General features: G+C 45.7%; 1 protein-coding gene across 3 annotated transcripts; it reads left to right on the forward strand.

The window, feature by feature from the left end:
• The first annotated feature begins 1,102 nt into the window (after positions 1–1,102).
• Tm2d3 (TM2 domain containing 3) lies at positions 1,103–13,505 on the forward strand. Of its 3 annotated transcripts, none has more exons than XM_070043130.1 (6): positions 1,103–1,193; positions 1,503–1,595; positions 3,684–3,841; positions 5,498–5,672; positions 6,258–6,333; positions 12,853–13,505. In XM_070043130.1, exons 1-6 carry the CDS (start codon positions 1,103–1,105, stop codon positions 12,908–12,910), a joined length of 651 nt encoding a protein of 216 aa, XP_069899231.1. In that variant the 3' UTR covers positions 12,911–13,505. The 3 variants fall into 3 exon arrangements, with proteins under 3 accessions (XP_069899231.1, XP_069899232.1, XP_069899230.1); XM_070043131.1 differs by having other exon boundaries at positions 12,856–13,505; XM_070043129.1 differs by lacking the exon at positions 12,853–13,505 and adding an exon at positions 7,932–8,247.
• Positions 13,506–14,248: the final 743 nt, after the last annotated feature.

Here is a 14,248-nt window from a genome sequence, read left to right on the forward strand (position 1 = left end):
CGTGAGCCACAAGCTCCCAGCATGGATTTTTAATTTTAACAGAAACAAATTACTACCTGAGAGCAAAATTAAAATGGCCTTCTGCCCAAGGAGAATTCAGGTACCGAACAAGTATTTTATTTGGCTATTTGCTGCACAATTCAACATTAATGCATCAAAGTATGTTAATGGAGCATCAGTTAACTTCCTGGGGGCCACGAAACAGTTGATGAAGGAAGCTATCGTATACCAGACCTGTGTAGCAGGCGCTATTGTGATACAAATCTCTCCAGGGCACTGGGGTAGAGCCTGGTTTTCAGAAGAGGGTCCTGCTTCAGCACCCACCCGGCCAGGATCCACCTACACTGAGGCTTGCCTTTCTAGCTGGCATCGCAGCTAGCCCAGCTTCCCTCCCTCGGAGGAGTCTGCCTGACTCCGCTGTCCTGGCCCTCTGGCACTCGTGATCCTCCTAATTTCGGCCTCCCGTATACTTCGGGAGGGCAGATGCGTGCCACCGCACTCACCTATGGATTGAGAGGGGGTGCTGAAAACGTTTCTGCCACCTTGTCCTCCGCCGCCCCGCAGCGCGGCTGACAGGCACGAGCCTGCTCGGACGACGACTGAGGCGTCGCCGCGGGCCAGCCGCGAGGCGCGCGGGCTGTGCGCCCGGGACCCCGCTTCCAGGTGCAGCCCCCACGCCGGCTCCCGTCCCAGCCCGAGGCGCGTGGGGAGCCAGGTCCCCCCGCCACCCCCCGGGGTGACCGCTGACCCCGCGCTCGGCCACTTCCCGGGACGAGCCCCGCACCCGTCCCCGCACCCAGTAGCCATTTTACCGGGGAAAAGGATAGCCGCCTTTAGGGTTTCGCCCGGGTGAGCCTTTCCCAGGCTCCAGCACCCCAAGGGCGAGGTGTGGGTGGGCCGGGGGCCGAGCACCAGCCTGCGGTACGGCGACGCCAACGAGAGGACCACGTGGAGCTGGAGAGAGGGAACCGAGCCCCCACGCCCAGCCGGCCGCTGCAGCCGCGGCGCGCGTGCGCACTGCACGCCCCTGCCCGCGGCCGGACACGCCCCCCGTCGGGCGTGAGCCCTAGGCCCCGCCCCCGGAAGTGCGCGCGCCGGCAAGATGGCGGCCGCGGCGGGGGCGCTGCGGGGCCTCTGCTGTCTCTGCCGGGTGCTGCTCTTCCTCTCGCAGTTCTACATTCTGTCCGGCGGGGGTGAGTCAGCGGCGGGGGTCGCGCTGGCTTGAGCGGGGTGGCGGGGGCGCGGGACCCCAGGGATCGCGGGCAGGCGGCGGCCCAGCGCGGGCGCGGCGGCCGCCGGGTCCTCCAGCTGTGGGGCGTCGCGGAGGGAGGCTCGCGGGCTGGACCTCAGTCCGCCCTTCGCTCCCGGGTGGCGGGGATCGACCCTGGCGGCCTCCCGTCCGGTCCATGTCCGTCTGCTGCCATTGGAGGCCCGGAGCTGCCCGCGCCTGTCACCACAAACCGAGGGTTCGAGTCCCGGGATCACACGGTTCTCTGTTGTAGGGTCCTTAAATCTAGAACATTCGCAGCCGCTGGCGCAGTCAATCAAGGACCCGGGCCCAGCCCGTGCATTCACCGTAGTTCCCAGGACAGCAGGTACTGGCCGTTTCCTATTCTGGTGAAGGTGCTTATCTATATCGAGTGCTTTCTCCTCTTCTCCTTCTGTCCTCCCCTCCCTCCTCTCTAGCCCGTAAAATTCCTTGTGCTGTAGGAAGTCACCTTTCATTTTTGATTATCTGGTGTAGGACCTAAGGCTAGATACACAGCCATTTGCAGGACACAGGTTTTTTGGTACTTTTGAGCCTCTGCTGCCGCTCATTTCTGGCTCTGGTTGCTATTATGTCTCCACCTCCTCCATCAGGAGCACCTTTAACCAGTTCAACTTACCTTTCAAATTTTTTTTTTTCCTCAGCCAAGCACCAGTGGTTCATGCCTGTAAATTCTAACTATTCAGGAGACTGAGCTGCGAGGATCGTGGTTTGAAGCCAGTCCAGGCAGGAAAAGTCTGAAAGACTCTTGTCTCCAAAGAACCACCCCTGCAAAAAAAGCCGCAAGTGGAGTTATGGCACAAGTGGCCAAGTGCTAGCTAATCTTGAGCAAAAAAGATGCTCAGGGACAGAACCCAGGTTCAAACCCCAGGATTCACACACACACATGATACACACACACAAAAAAGATGCTCAGGGACAGAACCCAGGTTCAAACCCCAGGATTCACACACACACATGATACACACACACGTTTACCTTCTAGAGCCCTGTTAGTGATGTTGGAAAGTAACTCCTCACCCAGCGCTGTGTGAATTAGCAGAACAGGAAAGGGACTGGTAGAGAGAGACATTGAGTCTGGGTCTGGAGGTACTGCTGAGAGAGTGAGGACATGAATTACTCACTGTTGATCCTAAAGCCATTTCATCTTTGAGATTCAAAGTGTACAGCCTCTAACCACATAGCAGTAGGAATGATAGAAAAGGAAATAGTATTTTGTAGCATTGGCCACTTAATATAATGACAGCAGGAAAGACCAGTTTATTTTTTTGTGCCGATACTGGGTCTTGAACTCAGGACCCAGGCTTTTTTGTTCAAGGATGGTGCTTTACTGCTTGACACACACACCCCTCCACTAATGCCTTCTTGCTGGTTAATTGGATATGAGAGTCTCACTTTTCTGCACTGTCTGGCTTCAAACAATGAAACTAGGAGGGAGCCGTCAATGAAGAACCAATTTTAAGTTACTGTGCTTTGTTCTGTAGCAATTGAATGTTTTATTTCAGTGACTTCAAACTGGCATAGATATTATACTGATTCTTACTTGGATGTAAAAAAAAAACACAACAGCAATATAATTGAATTTAGAACATGTATTTCTTAGGGAAACAGAAGATTCTCCTCATTTGTATATTTTTCAAAGTCCCTCTTCTCAAGCATCCTTGCATGTTTTTTAATCTTTTCAACTGACAAAATCATATTACACACCTAATTGAGTTAATTGGAGAAAATAAGTTACTACTTAATGAATTATTCAATTAGGAAATTAATTATTTGGAACTCTGGTAACATAAAACTGCAAATACAAAAATAGCACATTATAGCATATTGAAACACCAGTGTGGAATAATTATAGAATGTTTCCCCAAGTTGGAGCCGTGAGGGACGTGTCTGTGGCTTAATTTCCCAGTCAGAGAATTCAAGTGAAAAGAGCATTGGATTAGACATGGAGAGACTACTGTTATGGTTCTGGTCACCACAGATGCCCTCTGGGCCTGTATAGAACCTCTACCATGTCTGAGCTTTAGTTTTTCACCTTAAATATAGTGGAGTTAATTTAAAAAATTTAAATAACAAGAAAAGTTCAAAGAAAAAAATTTTTTTTAGGTTTTCAAGCCCCCAGCGTGTAGGCATTTTGTCTGCACTGTTTGTACATGAGCACCTGTGCTTTTCACAGCCACTGGGAGGCGTGGATGGAAAGCTTTTACCAGTGTCCTGCTTCCTATGTCATGTGGCTAGCTGGTGGTGAACCCCGCTTCCATTGCAGGGTTCCCTCTTAATCCCAACTCCATTTTGTTTTTTTCATTCTAACATGTGTCTCATTGCTAACACTCGTGTCTCTCTTCACCTAGAAAACTGTCTTTTTCTATTACCATGATCAATATTAAGAGAATAAGCAGCTTTCTCCCACCCACAGAGAGCACGGAAATCCCACCTTACATAACCAAGTGCCCAAGCAATGGCCTGTGTAGCAGACTTCCTGCAGATTGCATGGACTGTGCCACAAATTTCTCCTGTGTCTACGGGAAGCCCGCCACATTTGACTGCACGGTGAAACCGTTTGTTACCTGTGTTGTGAGTATGGCAGCTTATTTATGCTAAGTAACCACATCTGTAAACCTGTTAAAAGTATAATTTCACTTTGGCTATTGTGAAGGGAAGTAGTCTGAAAGAACTTGTATAATCTTTTATTATTGTCTTGCAACATATATAAATAGATTTGTAATGAAATGGTGGTACACCCCTGTAGTCCTAGCCACTTGGGAGGTGGAGGCAGGAAGATCACAAGTTCATGGCCAGTCAGGTTGAAGTCAGTGAGACTCTTATCTCAGAAACAAAATTAGGCGAGCACTGGTGGCTCTCACTTATAATCCTAGCTACACAGGAGTCTGAGATCTGAGGATTGAGGTTCAAAGCTACCTGGGCAGGAAAGTCCTTAAGACCTTTATCTCTAATTAACCACCAAAAAGCCAGAAGTGGTGGTGTGGCTGAAGGTGTAGAGGGTTTGCCTTGAACAACAAAAGGGTCAGGAACAGCACCCAGGCCTTGAATTCAGGCCCCGCGCACATGCATACATACACTACACACACATCACACACACACACAGCTGGGGATATGGCTCAAGTGGTAAAGCACTTGCTGAGCAAATGCAAGGCCCTAGGTTCAATCTCCAGTACTACTTTTTTTTAATGAAAAGAAAAATTAATTTTAAAATCCCATTTCTGGGGAGGGGATGGTTTAAGGTCCATGGTAGAGCAATGTGTTTAGCATGTATGAGACCCTAAATTTAACCATCAGTTGCCCCGCCCCTCCAAAAGATAATTTTGTTTACTTAAAGGACCTTAGCTTTAAAAATCCTGCATTCCCTTTTCTACCAATTGCAGCTGTCTCCAATATAATGGTAACTGGCAATTAGTTTGAAGTCCATTGGAAATGTAACGACAGCAATGGGGCCTTGTGGGCCTTGGAGAAGATCTGTGTCCTTGCATATCTGAAGCAGGGGCAATTCCTTCAGATGGGCTTTGGGTTCCTAGTGAGGAGGGCAAGGCTCTGTGTTACATGCATGAGATGAGAGGGGCCAATTTCCTTAGCTGGGAGCAGGTGGTTTCATGTGGGCAGACATCGTGAACTGAATCCCTGCTTCGCAAACTTAAAATGCAGAGAGCTGCAGAGCTTCTCCCTGAGCGTGGAGGAGAAGCACCTGGTTCCCAGACCCCAGGCCAGTAGGCAGCCCACCTGAGAAGAACCCCTTGCTGTGTAGCCACTTGCCTTGTCCTGTCGTTCTAAACTGCAGGGGCCTCACTGAACTCGAGTGAGGCCCAGTGCTCGAGTACAGAAGCCTCAGGAAGCCTCCACCTCACTCCCAACTCAGGGACCTTCCCCAAGTGCCCTTTCTGTGCCTTCCAGTTGTCTGCAACCTTATGACGTAAATGTTTTTTTCCTGTATTACAGACAGTTGTACTCATTATTATGATGATCTTAACAAAAGTAGTGAGATAATCTTAACATTTTGAAATGCTTTTACTACTATAATATGAATTTGTCTAGATTTTGTTCATTACGGTAGTGTTCTGCATACATGTTGTGTTTGTACCTAGTGTTTTAGTTCTGGTACTTACTGCTAGATTCTAAATACAAATTTTTTGGGAATTTTGCTCCACACAATTATGTCATCTTATGAAATATCATGCGACTGTTAGAATTAATTAGCACTGTGTCCTCTGTACATAGGATCAAGACCTGAATTTCCAAAAGAACTTCATCATCAACATGACCTGCAGATTTTGCTGGCAGCTTCCTGAAACAGATTACGAATGCTCCAATTCCACCAGCTGCATGACGGTGGCTTGCCCTCGGCAGCGCTACAGGGCCAACTGCACAGTGCGGGACCACATTCATTGCCTGGGTAAGCAAATTCGACTTTAGGAAGTTTGTGAGGAAGATGTATTTCACCAGAGGACACAAGCAGCTCATGCCTATAAATCCTAGCTACTCCAGAGGCTTCTTTAAGCTGATAAAGAGAAAAGACATTTTCTTTTCAAAGCTTAAAGTTTGGCCTTTTACATTTAGGTCTACAACCCATTTGGGTTTCATTTGTGGGGAAGTGTTGAGTTAGAACTCTGTTTTATATCTCTTCCCCTCAGGAGAGCTGGTCTGTGTGACTGGGTTCGTGTCTTGTCAAGTTTGAGCTTGCTCTCCTGTGGGTGATTTCACCATTTCACATCACTTTGTCTTACTCTTGTAACTCCTGAACTCTCATTGTCTAATAGGGCATTTCACTTTCCCCTAACTAACCCTAACTCAGCTCATTCAAACATGAAGTCTAGGCTTACAGATGGCAAGGATTTTCATTCCTGTAATAACATTTCCTACTATAAGAAAAGGTAACTGTCTAGATTCTGAATGAGAAGGTCATCGTTGAGAGTTAAAGTCTCCATGAGAATATTTTTGTGCCATATTTTTATATAAAGTGTTCTCTTCTTTATCTAAGGTAATCGTACTTTTCCCAAGATGCTGTACTGCAACTGGACTGGAGGCTACAAGTGGTCCACTGCCCTGGCTCTTAGGTAGGTTCTGTATGGATGTCTGAATGCCATTTGGATTTCTTTGGGGTCAGAGGAATCCTCCCGACCTTGTGCTTGGCCAGGCTCATCCTTCACCGGCATCCAGGAGACATAACAGGAGTTCACATGACCACTTAGAACCCTGCAGTGTCTCATGGCAGGCAGGGACATCCTTTACTCACTGGGGATGATGGAGTAGAGACATTGTGACACAGAACCAGCCGGTTTCCCTCCTGAACTTCTGACTTAGATAGGTGGGTTTATAGTATATATTTTAAGTTTTAACTTTCTTATTAAAAAAATATGGTACTGAAAAAAGTGAAAGCAGAAACATTAAAAAAAATTATCTGTAATTTTATCATCCAGACAATTATACATATTTATCTCTCATAAAAATCTGAATGCTGTGTTCAGCTTTTCAGCAGTTTTTAAAAGAATTGGATCAGTTCTTCCCATCAGCAGGAAAGACAGGTGGAACCATTAATTAAACTATCATAAATTCAGCTATCCATAGCTGAACTCTGAGGCAGCTCTTGGGACCCTGAGGCCTGTCGTGTGTGTGTGGCATAGAGCAGGAATTCTCAGCCTTCTCGTTGCTGACATTTTGGGCCAAGTAATTCTCAGAGCTGTCCTGAGCGTGGAAGAATGTTTATCAGCATTAAAGGCCTCTACCTACTGCTAGTTGTGCACCAAGAACACTGCCCCTCTGTGTGTCAATCAGAATGTCTCCAGACATCGCCAGATGTCCCCTAAAGCAAAATTGTCCCTTGTTGAGAGCCACTGCATTAGGTTTTGGCCTGAGCAAAGAGAGGAATCATGCCTGGCCAAAAGGCATACCTGGAATGCAAAAGAGGAATCCAAGATAGGAAATTAGATACAACAAAATAAGATTTTTTTTAACTGGTCATACCACTTGTCAGAAGTAGATCAAATTAAAACAAAGAACTGATACCCAGCCAGATGTCAGTGGCTCATGTCTATAATTCTAGCTACTCAGGAGGCTGAAACTTGGAGGACTGAGGTTTAAAGCAGAGAAGTCTATAAAACTCCATTTCCAGTTAACCAGTACCAGGCTTCAAGTGGTAGATCATCAGCCATAGCAAAAAAGCCAAGCAAGAGCAGTAATCCCAATACTAGTGTACCCCCTCCCCCGACAAAACCCTGACATACATCCCTCATCTAGGTTCAGTTTACTGGGTCAGCCCAATATGTGAGAGGCCCTGACTCAAACCCCAGTACTGTAAAAAAGAAAGAAAGAAAAATCCTCTAAAGTGGCCCTGCTTGGATTAGAAAGCAGTGCGGTCCATTCATTTCCTGTAGGAGAGAAAAACATTTCAGTTCAGTTAAAAATGGATCATTCTTTTCCTAGTGCCAGGAATCAAACCAAGGGCCTCACACATGCAAAGCCATAGACTTACTTTGGACACGGCCTTGTTGCCTGAGATTATTTGGTGGTATGATTTTTGGGAGCGGTCGTGGTGCTCTGATGAGGTGTTTGGATCACTTGAAGCCCTTCCACTCAGTGTGGCGGTGAGCCATGTAGTGGTGAGCCATGGCCAGCCCCATTGTGGAACCCAAGCCACTTTGCTGTTCTGTTGCAGCATCACCCTTGGGGGCTTTGGCGCAGACCGCTTCTACCTAGGCCAGTGGCGTGAAGGCCTGGGCAAGCTCTTCAGTTTCGGCGGCCTGGGAATCTGGACACTCATAGACGTCTTGTTGATCGGAGTTGGCTACGTGGGGCCAGCCGATGGCTCGTTGTACATTTAGCAATGGTAAATGTGCTTCTGATGGGAGCAGCAGTCCTCTGGCCTGTGAGAACGGATGTGGTGTGAAGTATTATGTTTTTAATGTACAGCATCTGTACTTTGCTTGCCTTGATGAAGGTAAAATAAAATGAAACACTGAACCAACCTGGAATTTGTTTCTCATTTGCCTGAATTACATTTGTTTCCTCTGAAAATTCTTAAACCTGGGAGAACAGCTTCTGTGGTGGATGAAAGTCCTGTACAATTCCTTCCGTATTACTTGGGTCACACCATAGCCCTTGTACCTCCAGCCTGACCCCCTGCCATCCGCCCTGGAACAACCCAAGCTGTGACCACAGAGAGAAACAGGAATGGAGGCATCTGCCTGAGCCTCCCCTCCTGTGAGCTCTGTCTTTATGATGTCAAATGCAGAAGCTTGTGGCTAGTTGCTGTGATTTGAATTATTAATCGTCTACTGAAAAATTAATAAAAGTGCAGATTATTTTAATTGTTTATATTATAGACCTATTTCTGTATGTTTTCCAAGTTAAAACAGTCTATGATGATGAGCTAAAATGTCATTTTCAGCTCACTGCATTCCATCATGCAGTTATGATTGGCTGATTTCTTGATACCATGGTTGTGTTGAAAATTTTTTTATGTAATAAATATTTTTGTCTTTATAGATTTCTGTAGGCCTTTGGTTGATGACAAGGCAGTTATTCTTTTCTTTCAAACTTGTGTTTAAATATTACCTTAAAGATAAAGGTTTGTGTTAACAGCCAGATGATTTAACCAGCAGGTGAGAGCCAGAAACTATAGTATATATAAATGCAGTAGGGGAACTATTTTCTTCTCCAGGTGATTTGCTTACTATAGGTTACTTGAGAGGGAGATGAAATCACTTTAGTTATAATGTACCTTTGAAGAATGTGTCTTTTGAAGCATAAACCTGATTAGGGGTTTGGTGTCTATAGTTGGGAGCAGTTCTGTTTCAGATCACTAGATGGCGTGTCCCTGTTATGATTGTTTTCTCCTTGTATTTGCAGAAACTGCCCATCTTGTGTTTCCTAGAACCTTGTCACCCTGGGGTTCATTCAGGTCCAAGGGAGGTTTGGGTTGGCCTTTCTTTTTAACATCAAGAGTCTTGATTGAGCAGTTATCTCTTTAGAGAAGGACCTTTTCCTGCCAGAAGAAGCTCTTTTGAAAACGATAATAAAATCTTCCCAGAATCTCGTCCTATTTGGTTCTATATAGAAGAGAATGTCTAACCTTTCCCTGATGAGATGCATAAGCTAGCACCCAGGAATGGACTCAGTGGGTCTCTCTCTATATCCCCTCTCTCCTCTCCCCTTTCCCCTCTTCTTCCTTCCTTTATCTTCCTCTCCCCTCTCCTCTCTTGGCTCTCCTCTCTTCTCCTCCTAGCTGGCATGATGTGAGCTTCTCTGTTCCACCACACCCTTCCTGCCATGGAGTGAAACGTATGAGCCAAGATAAATCTTTCCTCTGAGTTGTTTCTCTCAGGTGTTTACTCAGCAGTGACAAAGGTTGGCTCGCACACTGGTTTCCTTTGCTCTTTGGGTCAAAGCATGGTCTGTCCCAACGAGTGTTGCATGCTCCCTTTAAGGAATGCATTTTCTGCTCGTCCAGGCCACGTGTTTTGCACATGCTGATAAGATCAAATTAGTAATTATACATTTTTGGATTTCTGTATCCTTGCCAATATTTTTATTCTGTCAGAGAGGTGTTGCAGTTTTCAACTACGATGATGAATTTGTTGATTTCTCTTTCTGTTTTAGTTTCTGCTTATGTATTTTGAAATTCTTACTGATGTAAACATTTTTATTATAGTGTGTTTTATTGAGGTGTAACAACATTCACTATTTAGCCACTTTGAAGTGTATAATCAATGGCATTAAATTCATTCATGTTGTATGACTACACTTTCAATTTCACTCCCCTTTTTTCTTTCCTTTTTCCTTTTAATTTTTTTTTTTAACCAGTTCTGGAGCTTGAACTTAGGGCCTGGACACTGTCCCTGCACTTCTTTTGCTCAACGCTGATACTCTACCATTTGAGCCACAGCACTACTTCCATCTTTTTCTGTTTATGTGGTACTGAGGAATCAAACCTAAAACTTCATGCATGCTGCTAAGCAAGTACTTTATCACTGAGCCACATTCCCAGCCCCTCCTTTTTCCTTTTTTCCTTCCTATTTTCTCTCTCTGTTGTTCAGATTGGAAATTACTATTGATCTGTCTTTGAAATGAGTAAATCTTTTCTGTGTCATCTCCAATCTATTACTGAGCCCATCCAATGAGTTTTTAATTTCAATTATTGTATTTTTTAGTATGCAGTTTCCCTTGTGTTCTGGTTGGAAGATGGAGTGTCCTTGGGCTCATGTTTTGTGTGCTTGGTGTCACTTCATGGTGCTGATTTGGAAGAGCATGGAAACTTTGGGAATTGGGAAGGGGTAATTGTAGATGCTTCCTGTCAGCCAAGCAGTGAGGATCAGCCTCTGACACACATTGCTGCCACCATGCTATTCTGTCCAGACCTCCAGCTAAACTGCAAGCCACATCAAAGAGTTCATCTCTTAAATTGTGTCTGTCAGATTATATTGCAAAAGAAAAGTGCTACCCTGTGCTGGTTCACTGTGAATGTCAGCTTGACTGCACGGCGGGCTGATGGCCACCTAGAGGACTGGTAGAACTCCAAGCGGGGTATGTCCAGAGAAGATTGGTATGTGTGTCAGTGAATGGAGTAGGAAAGATTTGCTGGAGGAGTGGGGTGGGTAGGGGATGTGGATCATGCCACCCTGTAGGCTAGGACCTCCTTGGAATAGAAAGGTTGGGGGAAGGGATAACTAAAATGCAGAGGTTCCATCTTCAGTGAGTGCATTTTCTGTTGACATCACCTGTAGACATCAGAGGCCAGATTTTTTTTTTTGTTTTGATTGGCTTGAACTCTGGGCTTGGGCACTGTCCCTGCGATCTTCAGCTCAAGGCAAGTGCTCTACCGCTCGAGCCACAGCCTCACTTCTGGTTTTCTAGTGGTTTATCAGAGATAAGAGTCTCATGGACTTTCCTGCCCAGGCTGGCTTTGAACCACGATCCTCAGATCTCAGCCTCCTGAGTAGCTAGAATTACAGGCGTGAGCCACCAGTGCCCGGCTTAGAGGCCAGATTTTTCAGCTTTGAATATGAACTTGTCTCCGTGGCTCCCAGAGGCCTCTCAGGCCTGCAGCCTCAGCTTGCAGAGCTGAGCTGGGTTTGGGTTTCATTGTTTCTTGTTGCTGCCTTCAGTATAGCTAAAGCTTCTGATTTCTCTAAATAAGGGGTGCTTCGGCCTTTTCCTTAGATTGGGGACTGGGCTGTGAGGAGGTTTTTCCCAACATTCTTCAGATGCCCTTACCTCTTAGCCATCCTTGCATGTGTGTGTAGTGAGGGGCTCTTCACAAACCTCCTGCCTCTCCTGGTCATGTCGTCTTGTTAGCGCTGGCTTATGGTGTGTGAGGAGAGGTACCTGTTGTCCTGGTCTAAACCTCAGTGTGGGGCTTAAGCTCTCCTCTCCTCTCCTTCCACGCCCTCCCTCCCCCCGCCCCCCCAGCAACTAAACTCTGCCTCATTTCTCTGGTTGATCTGGGCAGGCATTTCCCACCCCTCACCTCTACTAGTAGCAGACCTCCTTTGGGACTGCTATGGGAGTCCAGTCATAACTGTTTCTTGTCCCCCCCCTCCCCCGCAGAAGTCAGATTTTACTTCTCACCTCTATTTTCCTGTGTGCTTGGGTTGCATGTCTCTCTCATAGAGAGATGCATCATGCGTGTATTCTTTCTTCAAAAGAAATGCCTCTTACCTAGGCCTGGTGAGTGTGGGCATTTGCTGCCCCTCTCTCAGAAGGGGAGCAGGTGGGAAGATGGGGAAAGGATGAGCTCTGTGCCTGCTCCCCAGGACAGCTGGTTTTTTACTGTATGCTTTGTGACTGTGCGATCGAGAGCACCCGCTGTTCTCCCTGTTTCAGATGTTTTCTACTCTGATCCTCCAAGTGAGTGCAAATGCCCTGGGGTCTCCCCGGGCCTCCCAGACTTGCATCCTAGCCCAGACATGGCCTTGATTCCTTAGTAAGAGTTATCTGATGCCTTTGTCACCAATGGTGACACATGTGTCTCCTGGGCCCTCACCTCCAGCTTCCCCTGGAAAGCCTGTGCCTACTTGGAACCCCTCTTTTCCAATTGCCTCGCAGCCTCAGATCTCACCCACATTACACCAAAAAGGAAATTATGACTTTGGAACACGACTCAGATTTTCCTCATTGTTCTCTTAACACTTTTGCTGTCCTTCATGAGAGCAAAGATGAAATGTTTTACATCAAAATCACTAACTCACTGCGTTTGCCTACTGAGCTATCCGTCAAGAACATTGCATGAACTTTTTCTCAATTATTCTCTATTTATAAAGTGAATTTTAAGCAGTTTTCTAGCTGTGTTTAAAAGCTATGAATGATCTTTTCTCCTCATTTTGTAACCTAGTAACCAGAGTCATTAGCGAGATTCACAGTTAACTTTTTCAAAACTTTATTCTTTTTCCTTTTTGGAAATTCTTGAACTGCCACATTTTAAATTTATATAAGCTCTCCCTAACCAAGTAGGGCAATATCTCCCATGGCTTTTATTTTTCCTCAGCAGCCCTGGGTTTGAACTTGGTGCCTCACATTTCCTAGTCGGATAGTCTTACCATGAGAACCACACCTACAGCCCTTTTTGCTTTGTTTTTCAGTAGAATCTCACACTCCCTGGACCGTCCAGTCCATGATGGATGGCAGCTGTTGCTTTGAGGTTGGTGGTGTGCAGCAAGTGCATCGTAGTGAGGTGTGTGATGAAGCAAGAGCATATGATGGGGGATCCCACAGTCCTCTTCAACGATGAAGTGCCCTTCAAGGACACAGCCCCAATTCCTAAAACCTCCCAAGTCCCACCCCTTAAAGGTTCCTCCCAACAGTGCCACCAACCCTGTGCTAAGGGGCCTTTCAGGACACTTTGTAGCAGTTGGACAAACAAAAATGATATAAAAGTGAATTCTTAGCTGGGTGCTGGTGGCTCATGCCTATAATCCTAGCCATTCACGAGGCTGATCTGAAGATCATGGTTCAAAGCCAGCCTGGGCAGGAAAGTCTGTGAGAGTCTTAGCCCTAATTAACCAGTCAAAAACTGAAAATGCTGTTGTGGCTTAAAGTGGTAGAGCTAGCTATAGCCTTGAGCAAAAGAGCTTAGGGACAGCACCCAGACCCTGAGTTCAAGCCCCACTATTCCCCCCCACCCCCCCGCAAATACAGAAGTTTCAAACATTAAAGGATCCTGAAAACACAATTTTAAGAATTGAATTTCCTGTTACAAGATACCTCCAAAAAACTTCTCGGTTTGGGGATGATGATTTTACAATGACATTTTCTACATATAGTTGAAAGACAAAGCTTTCCTTTAGTACTGTTAATTAAAATTCGATTTTCTTATTGATAGTTTTTTAAAGTTATTTTCAGCCTCACTTGTCATTAGGGAAATGTCATGTAAAGTTGTGGAGTGTTTCATTTTGGAGGATACCTTTATCAAGTTTCTGTCAGTGGTAAACTTGAGGTTTTATTGCATTTCTAGTCAAGTCTGTTGTGCAGTGCCCTATCTGAAGTCTCCAAATCGATGACATTTGTTATGCAATTAGTCATTCAGTACTTGCTGTCACATTACCAGCTGAGTGTATTCAATACTTACCAGAAGCACTGAACCCATTCTCTCTCAGATCAGGAGCAGAACAAGGATGGCTACTCTTTGCCACTCTGATCCAGCTTTTATTTAACATAATAGGGATGTTCTAGCCAGTGAAAGAAGACAATGAGAGGAAATAAAAGGATACATATCAGAAGGAAAAAAATCTTTCCCTGTATGCAGGTGATATGATTGTCCATGTATAAAATATCAAAAGAATCATAAAAATAATACATTCATCAAGATGTGGGAAGATGACCTACATATAGACAAAGGAGAACAGTTACATCAAAAAAAAAAGAAGAAGAACAGGACTTCCTTGGAAAGACATGTGGTTTGATATGCACCTACCACCTACATCTCAGAGGCAGAGAAACAGAAGGTTTTTGGTCATCAGAACCTATCTGCCAGAGCAC

Source organism: Dipodomys merriami, unplaced genomic scaffold, assembly GCF_024711535.1.
Source record: "Dipodomys merriami isolate MVZ:Mamm:240054 unplaced genomic scaffold, mDipMer1.0.p SCAF_33, whole genome shotgun sequence".
NCBI lineage: Eukaryota > Metazoa > Chordata > Mammalia > Rodentia > Heteromyidae > Dipodomys > Dipodomys merriami.